This window comes from Rhinoraja longicauda, chromosome 1 (assembly GCF_053455715.1).
Source record: "Rhinoraja longicauda isolate Sanriku21f chromosome 1, sRhiLon1.1, whole genome shotgun sequence".
NCBI classification, from domain to species: domain Eukaryota; kingdom Metazoa; phylum Chordata; class Chondrichthyes; order Rajiformes; family Arhynchobatidae; genus Rhinoraja; species Rhinoraja longicauda.
The window spans coordinates 23,147,553-23,163,211 of NC_135953.1; the positions used below are offsets into that span (position 1 = coordinate 23,147,553).

Here is a 15,659-nt window from a genome sequence, read left to right on the forward strand (position 1 = left end):
CGACCGACCCGCACAGTCCCCGCACCGGGCGCTGAAACGTCTCGCGGCCGAACCGGGCGATGAAAGGCAGCTAAGTCCCGCAGCCGAGCCGCACCAGCGGCGAAAAGTCCCGCAGCCGAGCCGCACCGGGCGGTGTTAAGTCCCGCAGCCGAGCCGCACCAGCGGTGAAAAATCCCGCAGCCGAACCGCACCAGCGGCGAAAAGTCCCGCAGCCGAGCCGCACCGGGCGGTGTTAAGTCCCGCAGCCGAGTTGCACCGGGATGTAAAGTCCCGCAGCCGAGCTGCACCGGGGGATGTTAGGCCCCGCAGCCGAGCCGCACCCCGCGCCGTGAGGAAGAGAAAAGTTCCCCACACCCACCCACCCACACCCACCCCCACCCCCCACACACCACCACCCCCTCCCACACATACACAACCAAAAAATATATATATAAAAATCATCCCAACACCGACACTCAACAAAAAAAAGACGGACAGACTGCTAGCTTTCTTTACTGCCTGCTGTACCTGCATGCTTACTTTCAGTAAACACCATTAGAGTTTGCTGAGAGTGCCCATGTTACCAGGAAGTATTTAATAGTTGAGGTACTCTTGCAAAGGGTGCCACAGCAAAGGCCCTGCTGGAGGATCTCCAGGCCTGAAGGAATCATTATGGACATGGTTGACCAGTCAGCGTAGTTTGGGAATTTGGAATGAAAAACAAATGAATTCCATCATGGGAGCCTGTTTCTGAACATTCAGATCCTATCTACACCTATTCGATAAACACCATCTCCTTAAAGGACATCTAGCTGGAGTAACTCAGCGGGTCACGCAGCATCTTTGGAGAACATGGATAGGCAACGTTTTGGGTCGGGACCCATCTTCAGACTGCCCGCTTTTGTCAACCAGCTTCTGCAGTTCCTTGTTTTAACATCTCGTTACATTCAGGTTTTCCACAACTGTCATCACTGAAGTATGTGACCTTCTGTCGAGAGACCTGTGTGTGATCAGTTCTCTCCATGGAAGCCAAGGTCACCCTGACTCTCAGCTTCCTCACCATAAGATCGTTCCAAGTGGCCGCAGCGGCTCTCTGTAATGCACCACGACATGCTGCTCACAGCTACACAACAGAGGTCATGCAAGCCCTGCCACAAAATGCATCCAGATACTTTGATTTCAGGGAGGAGAACAGGGTACCTTGGGCACTGAGAATTCCCAGCTATGTTGGCTTCACAGGAATGTGTGCAGAAGGATTTCCATGAAGAACGTAGTACTATTGATGAACAGGAACTGTTTCCATTTCCCCAATGGAATACAAAATGAAGGGTACCAATTTCATTCCTGCAATTGAGAAGAAGGTACAGGAGTGTGTAAACTGTAATGTCCAGGTTCAGGAGCAGCTTCTTTCTTACACCCAACAGGCTATTAAACACTGCAACCCAACCTCCAAATAGGCTGCAAACTATATAAACTTGGGTATCTATTTGTCTGTCTTATATTTATATGTATGTATTTACTTATATATATATATATATGTGTGTATTTAATTATATATATATATATATATATGTGTGTGTGTGTGGGTGTGGGGGTGTGTGTGTGTGGGTGTGGGGGTGTGTGTGTGTGGGGGGGGGTGTGTGTGTGTGTGTGTGCACATGTGTGTCTGTGTACATATCTATATATATATATATATCTACATATAGATAGGTATAGATATATATAGATATCTAAAAACATAGCACAAAAAGTAAGGAAATTTGTGTTTGATAGATTATTTCGTTGTTGTAACAATGCTTCTTGGCAATAAATCTTATACCGTTGGAAAGCCTGTTTATTTCCCTTTTAAATGGTGCCACATTTGTAAGGAACATGCATTTGTGGGATGAACAGCAGAGCTGAGTATATGGGTTGCGCCCATGAAAAATTTGCCAAATCTTCTCTGCCAATGCCAAACAGCTTATTCTGCTGTTGCTATTGACTTTTGTTTTGAGCTTCTGGTACTCCCAGGTGCTGACAATCAGGGGCCTGATTGGCACCTGATTGGCAGCATGTGTGAGCATGGGCCCTGCTACAGTGGTCAGTAGGTGTCTGCTCCAAGAATCGGCATGCCACGTTTGACTGATCTGGATAGGGCACGTGCGATAGGGCAACTTCAAGTTGGTGTTCCGCAAAACCAAGTTGCGGCATTATTTGGAGTGAGCCCTAGTACCATCTCCAAAGTGAAGGCCAAGTTCCATATAATGGGGGATGTCAGAGACAGGCCGCGAAGTGGGCGTCCCAAGAAGACGACACCCGAAGAAGTCCGTTTCCTCACCCTGTCAGCACTTAGGAACCGGAGGCTGTCTTCTACAGATTTGCAGTCAAGGTTTGCAGGACGATATGGCCGACGGCTCTCTGCCCAGACAATTCGGAACAGACTGCACGCAGCCGATCTCCGGTCTCATAGGGCTGCCAGGAGGCATGACTGCCCTTCACCATCAGGCCCGTTTGCGCTGGTGTCGGCAACACGTGCACTGGAACCTGAACATGTGGAGGAACGTTATGTTCAGCGATGAGTCCAGATTCTGCCTACGGTAGTTGGATCATAGGGTCAAAGTGTGGAGAAGACGTGGAGAACGCTATGCTGATTGCTGCACCGATAGAGTAACATCTTTTGGTGGAGGCAGTGTGATGGTGTGGGGCGGCATCTCCCTCACTGGAAAAACGAGGCTTGTCATCATTGGAGGCAATCTCAATGCAGAGAGATATCGAGATGAGATTCTGCAGCCAGTGGCAATCCCATATCTCCACAGTCTGGGACCGAACTCTATCCTCCAAGATGACAATGCTCGCCCCCACAGAGCAGGGTTTCTCAGAGACTACCTCCAGAATTTGGGAGTGGAGAGGATGGAATGGCCTGTCAGCAGTCCTGACCTCAACCCCATTGAACACTTGTGGGATCAGCTTGGGCGTGCTGTTCGTGCCAGAGTGACCAACACAACCACGTTGGCTGACTTGCGACAAATGCTGGTTGAAGAATGGGATGCCATCCCACAACAGTGTGTGACCAGGCTGGTGACCAGCATGAGGAGGAGGTGCCAGGCTGTTGTGGCTGTGTATGGTTCTTCCACACGCTACTGAGGCTCCTGTTTATTAAATGAATAAATTGTTAAATTGCCAATATGTCTTGTTTCTTCAGACTTCAATCATCCAATCCACCAAACAACACCGAACAAGAGTCAATGGCAGAATAAGCTGTTTGGCATTGGCAGAGAAGATTTGGCAGATTTTTCATGGGCGCAACCCACATACTCAGCTCTGCTGCTCATCCCACAAATGCATGTTCCTTACAAATGTGGCACCATTTAAAAGGGAAATAAACAGGCTTTCCAACGGTATAAGATTTATTGCCAAGAAGCATTGTTACAACAAAGAAATAATCTACCAAACACAAATTTCCTTATTTTTTGTGCTATGTTTATATAGATATAGATATATATAGATGTATAGATAGATATTTACAGAGGACTATGTTTACATATCTTTGCTACTGCAAGTAAGAATTTCATTGTTCCGTTTCAGAACATATGACAATAAAACATTCTTGACTCTTGACTCTTGAATTCCCTGGTGGCACAAATGATTTCCTTTATTCTGACAATGGAGTCTGTACTTGCCAGACAGTTTAAGTTTAAGGGACTAGTTCTGCTTGGTGAGATGAATCCTTGGAGACAAGGGCTATCCTCAACTTCACTGAGTGTTCACACAAAAGCAATGCATATTATCCAACAACAGAAACTGAAGCACAGATACAACAAAAACCGCACAAGTATCAGATCCATGGCTGAAAACACCACTGGCTCCCCTGAAAACAAGATTTTGTTATTGGCTGCAGGCCAATCAAAGAGAGCAAATGGTGTCAGAGGAAGAAGAATGAGGAGAGTACGGGTGCTGTTTATACGGAGATTGTTCGTTCTCCCTGTGACTGCATGGGTTTTCACCCGGTGCTCTGGTTTCCACCCACTCTCCAGAGATGTACAGGTTTGTGGGTTCAGTTTAGTTTAGATATACAGCATAGAAACAGGCCCTTCGGCCCACCAGGTCCGCGGCAACCAGCGATCCCTGCACACTAACACTATCCTACACACACTAGAAACATAGAAAATAGGTGCAGGAGTAGGCCATTTGGCCCTTCGAGCCAGCAGCGCCATTAAATATGATCATGGCTGATCATCCAAAATCAGTACCCTGTTCTGGTTTTTCCCCCCATGTCCCTTGATTCCCTTAATCCTACGAGCTAAATCTAACTCTCTCCTGAAAACATCCAGTGAATTGGCCTCCACTGCCTTCTGTGGCAGAGAATTCCACAGATTCACAACTCTCTGGGTGAAACAGTTTTTCCTCATCTCAGTCCTAAATGGCCTACCCCTTATTCTTAAACTGTGACCCATGGTTCTGGACTCCCCCAACATCGGGAACATTTTTCCTGCATCTACCCTGTCCAATCATCTAAGAATTTTATATGAACTAATCTACAAGTAGACTGCTGAACTAATCCACAAATAAACACCAAGTTTTCCATTTACCTTGAAGATTTTCCATCTTTTTTTAGTATATTTATTGTATGATGATAATGTAATTGTTATGATTAACCTTCATGTGGAAAGTGAATTGCACTTCCCAACATCAAAAGGTGAGCAGGATCCTGCTTTTCTGAAGTAGTATTAAACTGTTGTTTCGACAGCATTGGAATAAGTACAGGAAAAAGAATATAATGACTCCAGGCTGCCGCTTGCCTAATCACCGTGGTAGGCCTCGTCACCATGGTTACAAACCCAATAAGCTTTAGAAAAGCTGAAAATCAAAACTGGATGAATTTCTATCCCTAATTAAGAACAGCCCCAAATAAGTATTGGGCAAATATATTTACCCGTGGCTCCAAGTTGCATCAGTACTTTCAGATCTGCAGAGTTCACATTCCTCTTGGATCAGAAGCCCCCATGGGATACCGTGCAGGCAGCTTCCAGCCATCCTCGGGGCTGCTGATTAAATTACCTGTTTGGGCTGAGAATTCCAGATTAAATCAAAAGAATTCCATCCTGCATGCTTCCTCTCCTGAAAACATTTTAATGGTTCAATGGTGCTTTATTTTTAGTTTAGAGATATAGCGCGGAAATAGGCCCTTCGGCCCACTGAGTCCACACTGACCAGCGATCCCGCACATTAATACAAGCCTATACCCACTAGGGACAATTTACCCTTATACCAATTATATAAACCCAAACCAATTAACCTACAAACCTGTACATCTTTGGAATGTGGGAGAAAACCCACGTGGTCACGGGGTAAATGTACAAACTCCGTACAGACAGCACCTGTAGTTGGGATCTAACCCAGGTCTCTGGCCCTGCAAGCGCTGTGAGGTAGCAACTCTACCGCTGCGCCACCGTGTCGCCCACATTTGTCACGTTCAATTGCACAGGGAAATTCTTATTGCATATTTACACTTGCAGGCACCGCCATGTTTTGGTGCCATTTCCACAAGTCCAAAGTCCGTCCGACCGCGTGCTCGGTCTACTGGAGCAGTTCCCGATCCAGGGAAGCCCCAGGATCCTGCAGGGCCTTCGACTGGATCAACCTGCGAACCGACGTTCCTCCCCTCGTCCGGCCATCTTTGTGTCCCGGGAACGTCTCCTGCAGCCGATCTTGAAGGCGCTGGAGCCATTACCCCAGTTCACCCTTGCTCCTCGTGTCCGATGTCTCCAGTGGGTCCCTCCCCGGTACCACGTTCGCCGAGCCTTCGGGCGGGTTCCGTGGTCCGGTGACCTTTGCTGACGTTCAGCTGCTGGAAAATGGGTCAATCTCAGCTGAACAATGCAAGTCTGGATGGTGAAATCAAGCGAGATCTTCAACTGGTTGGCTGTATCCAAGATGGCGCCCAACCCAAGCGACTCTTTGTGTGCTTGTCACAGAAGTGGATCTGCAATCATGCATTACAATCGCTCCACTCTTTTAAATCTCTACTCTTGGCAAATCTGTACACTGTGGATGGCTCGATTGTTATTGTGTATTGTCTTTCCACTGACTGGTGAGCATGCAATGAAAGCTTTTCACTGTACCTCGCTCGGTACAATAAACAATTGATTATGACTATGAGCAGCATGGGGTCTCACAATCAAGTCGTATCAGCCTAGAAATCCGATTGAGTGGCGCAAACAAAATGGGCCAATTTCTACTTTAACCTTGGCACATTGTGTTGGGGAGAATTGGGAGCAGACGTGAAATTCAACTAGGAACTTCCATGAACTATTCAGATTGCCACAAGTGCCATTGTCCTAGCCCCAGAAACAATCCAAATGATTTCATTATTCATGAATTGCATGCTTCTGGCTCTACTGATGTAAAGTGGGGAAGGAAGCTCGATATGACTGACGTAGACCATCTGCGATAGAACGAGGGGATAAGCGACACCATGAGGGAGAAACCTTGGCTGTTCTCTTGGGCAAAGATAGTTCTCCCTGTGAAGGTCAGTCACATCATCTCTCAGCTTCCTCACAAATGGACCCTTCCATGTGGCCACAACAGATCTCTGCAATATCTCACTGTTCACTGTGCATTGTTGCATCAGATATGGCACTCAGGCACTGCAGCTGGGAAGAAATGGTTTCATTATTTTGATTTCGACTCTACTCTGGATTTAAAGATACACTGTGGAAACAGGCCCTTCGGCCCACTGAGTCCAATGCCGATCAGCGATCAACCTAACCTACGCACACTGGGAACAATTTTATGATTTTTACAATTTATCAAAGCCAATTAACTGACAAATCTGTACGTCTTTGGTATTTATTCACAAAATGCTGGAGTAACTCAGCAGGTCAGGCAGCATCTCAGGAGAGAAGGAATGGGCGACGTTTGGGGCCGAGACCCTTCTTCAGACTGATGTCAGGGGGGCGGGACAAAGGAAGGATAAAGGTGGAGACAGGAAGACAGTGGGAGATCTGGGAAGGGGGAGGGGAAGTGAGGGAACGTCACTCCAGCATTTTGTGAATACCTTTGATTTGTACCAGCATCTGCAGTTATTTTCTTACACTACTTGTACTTCTTTGGAGTGTGTGAAGAAACTGGAGCGCCCGTTTTTAATTGATGTCTTTTAACATGTACGAAATAAAATAAAATGATGATGATGATGAAAATCTACGCGGTCACAGAGAGAACGAACAAACTCCGTACAGACAGCAAGCAGAATCAGGATCGAACTTAGGTCTTGGATGCTGGAAGGCAGCAACATTGTGCCACCGTGCCGCCCTGATTTCAGTGGGGACAATCTGGCATTATGGCCTTTGCGGAGGTGCAGAACACCCATTACCTGCATTCATGGGTTGATATAGTTTAGAGTTGGAACTTGGGATCTTTTACATATGAAATATAAATGTTTGCATTTCCTTGACGTGCAGGTTATCACGGATCAAAGGAAGCACTTCCTAATGTGAATTCTGTTTGTTTCCAGACAAATATTTAATTTCTTTACTTTCGAGAAGAACTCTGTGCTGTCTGACTTTGGCGGGGACCAGTCCTGCTCAAGAAGGTTGCATCTTGGGAGTTAGGATCCACATCCCAGGCTCTACACTTCAACCACAGCAGCCAAGCAAATACCAGCAGCACAACAGCACAACTGAAAGCACTCCGGGACTCCTGAACATAAATCGTAGAACAGTAAAGTACAGGAACAGGCCCTATGGCCCACGAAGCTTGTGCTGAACATGATGCCAAGACCCATCTCTTATATGTCTGCAAATAATCTCTATTCCTCCAACTGTAAAAATATGTTTATCCTAAATGGTTTGTTTATTATTCTTACATGTACCGAGGTAGTGAACAGCTTTGCGACCAATGTATCTATCTGCCTCCATCACTCGTGTTCCAAGTACCCACCACCCCCTATGTAAAAAACGTGCCCCGTTCATCTTCTTTAAAATTTGCCCCTCACCTTAAAGCAGTGTCCCCTCGTATTTGATATCTCTATCCTGGGAAAGAGGTTCTGTCTACGCTATCAATGCGTAGATGGGCCGCCAAGAAGAAAGGGGGACGTCAAGAACTAATGAGGAGGGGGGGATTGATGAAGGGACCAACATTACTTAAGGAGTTTGTCAGCACCTTTATGGCGATTTTGTTTGTGTGCTTTGTATGCAAAAGCAAAGAATTTCACGGTACATGGGGCAATAAAGTATCATCATCTTCGTTTTACAGTATATACTTCCATCATGTCTCCCCTCAACATCCAGCGTTCCAGAGAAAACAATCCAAGTTTGTCAAACCTCTTGCTGTAGCTTATACATCCTAATCCAGGTGTTCTTCTAGTAAAGCTCCTCTGAAGATGGGCTTTGTTGACTGCATCAGTCCAGCGGTGAATTTATAGACAATAGGTGCAGGAGGAGGCCATTCGGCCCTTCGAGCCAGCACCGCCATTCAATGTGATCATGGCTGATCATTCTCAATCAGTACCCCCCCGTTCCTGCTTTCTCCCCATACCCCCTGACTCCGCTATCCTTAAGAGCTCTATCTAGCTCTCTTGAATGCATTCAAAGAATTGGCCTCCACTGCCTTCTGAGGCGGAGAATTCCAGATTCACAACTCTCTGACTGATTTGTTGCCTGCTCCATGTTGCACAAACTTTGTCAACAAAAACAGGAGATCTGAAGCCCGAGGGCCATTCGTCAGAGCCTTGAGACAGCAGGAGCGAGAACAGCAGCAGTAGGAGGAAGGTGTAGATGATCAACCATGATCACAATGAATGGCGGTGCTGGCTAAAAGGGCCAAATGGCCTCCTCCTGCACCTATTTTCTGTTTCTATATGATGACAAGGATGTCCCTGCTCTACACCCATTGCCTCTTATAGTCAGTCATACTGCACGGAAACACACCCCCTTCTGCCCAACTTGAACCTGCCGAACAAGATGTCCCATCTACACTAGTCCCATTTCCCTGCATTTGGCACATATCCATCTAAATGTTTCCTATCCATGTACCAGACCAATTGCCTTTTAAACGTTGTTATAACAACTGCCTCAACTACCCCCTCTGGGTGCTTGTTTAGTTTAGTTTAGAGATACAGCGCAGAAACAGGCCCTTCGGCCCACCGAGTCCGTGCCGCCAGCGATCCCCGCACACGAAAACTATCCCACACACACACACTGGGGACAATTTACACATACACCAAGCCAATTAACCTACAAACCCACACATCTTTGGAGTGTGGGAGGAAACCAGAGCTTTAGCAGCAAAAACAAGGAGGCAGATTATTATCTGAATGGTGTCAGGTTAGGTAAGGGGGGAGTGCAGCGAGACCTGGGTGTCCTTGTACACCAGTCACTGAAAGTAAGCGTGCAGGAACAGCAGGCAGTGAAGAAAGCTAATGGCATGTTGGCCTTCATAACGAGAGGATTAGAGTTTAGGAGCAAGGAGGTCCTACTGCAGTTGTACAGGGCCCTAGTGAGACCACACCTGGAGTATTGTGTGCAGTTTTGGTCTCCTAATTTGAGGAAGGACGTCCTTGTTATTGAGGCAGTGCAGCGTAGGTTCACCAGGATAGGGACTAACATATGCGGAAAGATTGGAAAGTCTAGGCTTGTATTCACTGGACTTTGGAAGGATGAGGGAATCTTATGGAGACATATAAATTTATTAAAGGACTGGACAAGCTAGATACGAGAAAAATGTTCCCAATGTTGGACGAGTCCAAAACCAGGGGCCAGTCTTAGAATAAAGGGGAGGCCATTTAAAACTGAGATGAGAAGAAACTTTTGCACTCAGAGTGGTGAATTTGTGGAATTCTCTGCCACAGAGGGCAGTGGAGGCCAAATCACTGGAAGGATTTAAGAGAGTAAGATAGAGCTCTAGGGGCTAGTGGAATCAAGGGATATGGGGAGAAGGCATTCACAGGTTACTGATTGTGGATGATCAGCCATGATCACAATGAATGGTGGTGCTGGCTCGAATGGCCTCCTCCTGTACCTGTTGTCTATGTTTCTACGTCTTTGGAGTGTGGGAGGAAACCAGAGCACTCGGAGAAAACCCACGCAGGTCACGGGGAGAACGTGCAAACTCCCTACAGACAGCGCCCGCGGTCAGGATGGAACCCGGGTCTCTGGCGCCGTGAGGCGGCAACTCTACCGCTGGGGAAGGGAGAAAAGGAGAGAAAAAAAGGGGTTTCGATGTGGAGGAGTCAGACGTGAAGATGCGGTGGGGGTTGGGGGCAAGTGAACAGGTTGGGGTTCAGCAGGTGATCAGGTGGAGGGGCGGCAGCGCCCCTCCCTTCACGGGGTTGCCTGTCAACACCGCCGTCGCCAGGCACCCGCACAGCGCCAGGGGGTGCAGGGCAGCGAGGTATTACCTATCACCCTCTCTGTGAAGAAGTTGCCCCTCAGGTTTGTATCAAATTTTGCCCATCTCACAGTAAACCTATGTCCTCATAGTCTTAAAGTGTGGAAACGGGCCCTATTCGGCCCAACACCCACACTGCCCAACATGTCCCATCTACACCAGCCTGCATTTGGCCCACATCCCTCCAAACCTGTCCTATCCATGTACATGTCTAATTTTTCTTAATTGTTACAATAGTCTCTGCCTCAACTATCTTCCCTGGCAGCTTGATCCATACGCCCACCACCCTTTTTGTGAAAATGTTACCCCTCAGATTCCTATTAAATCTTTGCCCCTTCACCTCAGGTCTCCAGAGATGATGGGCGACGAATGGGTCACCCATTCCTTCTCTCCCAAGATGCTGCCTGTCCCGCTGAGTTACTCCAGCTTTTTGTGTCTAACATCCTACCTACAGCAGTGACCAAACCTGAACACAAAATTCTAGATACGGTCTCACCAACATCTATTCTCAATACCCTCACTGATGAAGGCGAAAGTACCAAAAGCTTTCTTGACCACCCTATCTGCCAATGACACTATTTTAAAGGGACTCTATGGCAGTTCCCCCTACAGCACGTTCAGTGACTGAGGGAGGGTGTGATGGGAAAGGCATAAAGGTATATTTTATGTGCGAGAAATGTGACCTTGTGAGAAATACGTGTGAATTTATCGCAGACATGTTAGAGGCAGGAAACATGTTCCCAATGTTGGGGGAGTCCAGAACCAGGGGCCACAGTTTAAGAATAAGGGGTAGGCCATTTAGAACAGAGATGAGGAAAAACTTTTTTAGTCAGAGTTGTGAATCTGTGGAATTCTCTGCCTCAGAGGGCAGTGGAGGCCAATTCTCCGAATACATTCAAGAGAGAGCTAGATAGAGCTATTAAGGATAGCGGAGTCAGGGGGTATGGGGAGAAAGCAGGAACGGGGTACTGATTGAGAATGATCAGCCATGATCACATTGAATGGCGGTGCTGGATCGAGGGGCCGAGTGGCCTACTCCTGCACCTATTGTCTATTGTCAGACGGGTGAGAAATGCGAGTTAGTTTCTCGCAGACTGGTGAGAAATATGATTCAGGTAGTCCTGCTGCTAGGTCCCACTGAAACACCCAGCTGACGTGCTGCTGGATCATACAGACCAGGGTGGCTACTACTTCTGTACCATCGTAGCTGTTCGCCGTGGGAGTGGCAGCAAGAGTACAACTGACCTCAGCACTTCAGAGAAAAACGTAAAATCATTTGACTTTGAAAGCAGAAACATTTGCATGAATAAAGCTTGAGGGCATATCCCTCAGACTCTCTATCACAAGGTGTGCTCACTTGGATGAGGTGCTGGAAGCTATAACCAACAAAAGGCAGCACCTGAAAAAAACACGAGGAAGAGTCGCAAAACACAGGCTTCCATGGAAGGATGACAGTGGGATTTTTACGAGAATGATCCCAGGAATGATTGGGTTAACATAATGATGACCGTTTGAAGGCACTGGGCCTGTACTCACTGGAGTTTAGAAGGATGAGGGGGGACCTCATTGAAACTTACCGAATCGTAAAAGGCTTGGATAGAAAGACCTTCTGAAGAAGGGTCTCGACCCGAAACGTCACCCATTCCTTCTCTCCCGAGATGCTGCCTGACCTGCTGAGTTACTCCAGCATTTTGTGAATAAATACCTTGGATAGAAAGGATGTGGAAAAGATGTTTCCACTAGTGGGAGAATCTAGGATCAGAGGTCACAGCCTCAGAATAAAAGGACTTACCTTTAGAAAGATAAGGAGGAAATGTCTTTAGTCAGAGGGTGGTGAATCTGTGGAATTCATTGCCACAGACAGTTGTGGAGGCCAAAGTCATTGGTTATTTTTTAGGTGAAGATTGACAGATTCTTGATTAATATGGGCGTCAGAGGTTATGGGGAGAATGTAGTTGATAGGGAAAGATAGATCAGCCATGACTGAATGCTGGAGTAGACTTGATGGGCCAAATGGCCTAATTCTGTTCCTAGAATTTATGAACATGAATTATATACAAACTATTTCAAGAGATTTGTTCACAAAACAGACTCTCGCCCTTCCCATTCCTTGTCAGAACGTCACAAGCTTAATTGATGAGCAGGAATTATCTTAATTATGAAATTGTGAATGCAGACAAGGAAACCCATCGTTTCACCTGATAAAGATATCAAAATCATTTTTTTAAATCAGGTGTACAATTTTATTTTTCCACTTGAACATAAACTCCTCTATTTAAAAAAACATTCTTCTTGGTTTCAGCACCCATAAGAACACCAATTTGTGTTATTTAAATTTTGGCGTTTTTTCATCTTATTTGCATTTTTATTAAGCAAAGTGCATTTTTAATTATCCGGTTTACACATTGCACAATACATAAATAATGCTATAAAACGTCTTCATATTTACAAGTAATATAATATATTTATATATAACATAAAATACACTTTTCTTTTATTAAATCTCATTACTTTTCATTGAAAGCATCTCCGCTGAATCCGAGTCCTTTAATAACTCCACTCTATCGGTTATTGAGGAACACTTCCAGCCAGCAAGGACAGCTGGTTATGAACTGTCTCGTGTAGCATTGGCCCCAGCCTTTTACAAAACTAATTTGAATGCTGAACCCAGACCACGGCTCGTGTGTAAAATCATGGTCGTTGGGTCTCTGCAAGGTGTAAGACTTCTCGTAGTCGAAAGCCTTGATGGAATAGCCCGGGAACACTTTGTGCACCAGCAACGTCCTGGAGTCCGGGTTGTCCAGTGTGACTGACTTGATGAAGATCGGGTAATTGCTGCGATTATAGACCCACACCCCGTCTGGCTCTTTGCTCAGCTGGATGCCGTAACCGATTTTGCTCCGGACCTTGGTCACCAGCTGGCTCTTGTTGTCCGAGTTTAACTGTCCCAGGCAGAAACCATTCCCGTGAGGTAGATCGTAGAAGATATCGAGGGAGGGTTCTTGGACAGTGTACAGACGCCCAACTCGTGTCCTCTCCTCCCAATATGCAACAACGCACCAGTGCGACTGACTTCCCAGCTCCTGACTTATTCGGGATTCTGCAGGAGGAAGGGAAAAAAAAAACCATTAGCTTTTAACCATTAACCGTCGCCCTAAGGATTTCCTATATATTTGTAGAATAAATGCATCATTGATATAAGCAGACACTGAGTGAGATGGATGGGGCTGGAAACTGCTCCCTGAACCAATGTCACACACAATAACTATTTCCCTTTGCACAAATATTACACACCTCAAATAATTAATACACCTAAAGGCAAGAGTTGGAAGAGCAGAATCTTCAATCACACCAAAAGCTTTCACTTCACTAATAACCTGTCCTGCTGAATGTTCAAAGTTTTAAGTGGACATACATAATAAAATATTTTTTGACAACCATAACATCGATAGATTACAGATGGCAGATGAGTGCAGCTTCAACAATTCTCATGTTAGAAACATGATACCACCCTAGACAAAGCACCTGTTTGACTGGCACTTTATTCACAGCCAGTCTGAATATTCCTTCCCTTTACCACTCCTGCAAGTGGCTGCAGAATCCAATGCCATGCTCTGTAGTTACTGCGACACCAGCCCTCAAGCCTGTAATGCCTCCAACTGAGCAGGTCATGGGCAGCAGGTCAGGCAGCATCTCTGGAGAACGTATAGGTGACATTTCAGGTCGGGATCCTATACATGTTCTCTAGATACTCCAGCAATCGGTGTCATTTTTTTTTGCATCTGCAGTTCCTTGCTTTTACTTTCGCCTTATAAGTGGGTTACAATTCGCCTTTCTTTCAAAATTGCTGTTATTAAATCCTGGAACACCCAGTCCAACAGCACATGGGAGAACCTTCACCAGAAAGACTGCAGTGCGTGATTCACTACCACCTTCTCAAGGGTAATAAATATTAGCCATGACAGCAACCCACTGATCCTGAAATAAGAGTAAATTAAAAGATATACAGACACATAAATGCACAGAAACAAGACAGCAACAGGGAGACTTAAATGCAGAGAAATGCACGCACACACCCACAGAGGCACACAATGAAACATGCATGCAAAAGCAGCACACCCTCACCCTCTGTCACACAGATACAGAACCAGACACTCCTGGTGACAAGGATTTTCCCCACCCCCAAGTGAGATATTCCATACTGTATAGCTCCATGACTAATTCCCCCAAAGATCCCCAGTCTGAAGAAGGGTTCCGACCCATAACATCACATATTCCTTTTCTCCAGAGATGCTGCCTGACCTGCTGAGTTACTTCAGCATTTTGTATCTATCTTCAGCCCCACAGAGTAGTTGTGCTCCCGGAACAGACCTGTCGTGCACCTTCCCAAACACAGTGAACCTATCTGAGCATCTTCACAAGCACTGCCAGACAGTGGAGCGCAATAGTCACACGATGACCTCACAGGTGGCGCAGCAGTAGAGTTGCTGCCTTACAGCGCCAGACACCCCCGTCGGTTCAGACTATGGGTATTGACTGTACAGAGTTTGTACGCTCTCCAGGTGACCGTGTGGGTTTTCTCCAGGAGCTCAAGTTTCCTCCCACACTCCAAAGACGTACAGGTTTGTAGGTTAATTGGCTTTGGTAAATTGTTCCTAGTGTGTGTAGGATAGTGCTAATGCAATGCTGGTTGGTGCGGATTCGGTGGGCCGAAACGCCCGTTTCCGCGCTGTATCTCTAAACTAAATTTGAAGCTGGTTTATGTTGCATTAGACTAGACTGACTATATTGTTAATAAATTGGTATTAGTTTCCAATTCCATTTGAGGTTGAAATTTCATTTTGTTTTGGTGAGGCTGAGCTTGTCAGAAAGCTCACTGTCGCTGAGGCAACAACACCCCTCTAACTATCTGAAATCCTGCCTGAGCTAACGTCAAAACTCTGCACACGCACGCATGAATGTTTTATAAACGCTTGGTTTATTTACAGTTGTGATTCAAGTTCTCTCTCTCTCTCTGCCTTTGATTAATACCAAAAGCCCACAGCATTATCACGAATGATGTTTGTGGGTGTGTGTGATATTTGCCTCAGTCCTGCATAGTGCAGCAGGTCAGCTCACTCACTTTCCTCGAGGCCACAACGAGGGAGCATTGCACCCTGGCCCTTTTAAGTACACCCTGCCACCCCTCCCCCACTCCTCACATTTTCCCTCCCCCCCTTCGCAGTGCCCCTCGTAACCCTCTCCAGCTCAACTACATCCACATGAAATCCTGGCAGAGAACAAGCAGGGGGGGAAAAAAAGAGGAAAGGATCTGT

At 46.3% G+C, this 15,659-nt stretch overlaps 1 protein-coding gene across 2 annotated transcripts in view; it reads right to left on the bottom strand.

Annotated features, from left to right (window-relative positions):
• Positions 1–12,583: 12,583 nt before the first annotated feature.
• Positions 12,584–15,659, bottom strand: part of smad7 (SMAD family member 7) — a 42,933-nt gene continuing 39,857 nt past the window's right edge. For both annotated transcript variants that reach the window (XM_078409430.1, XM_078409421.1), the window contains exon 4: positions 12,584–13,444. In XM_078409430.1, coding sequence (XP_078265556.1) covers positions 12,906–13,444 — 539 coding nt within the window. In that variant the 3' untranslated portion in view covers positions 12,584–12,905. The remainder of the gene's footprint in view (positions 13,445–15,659) is intronic.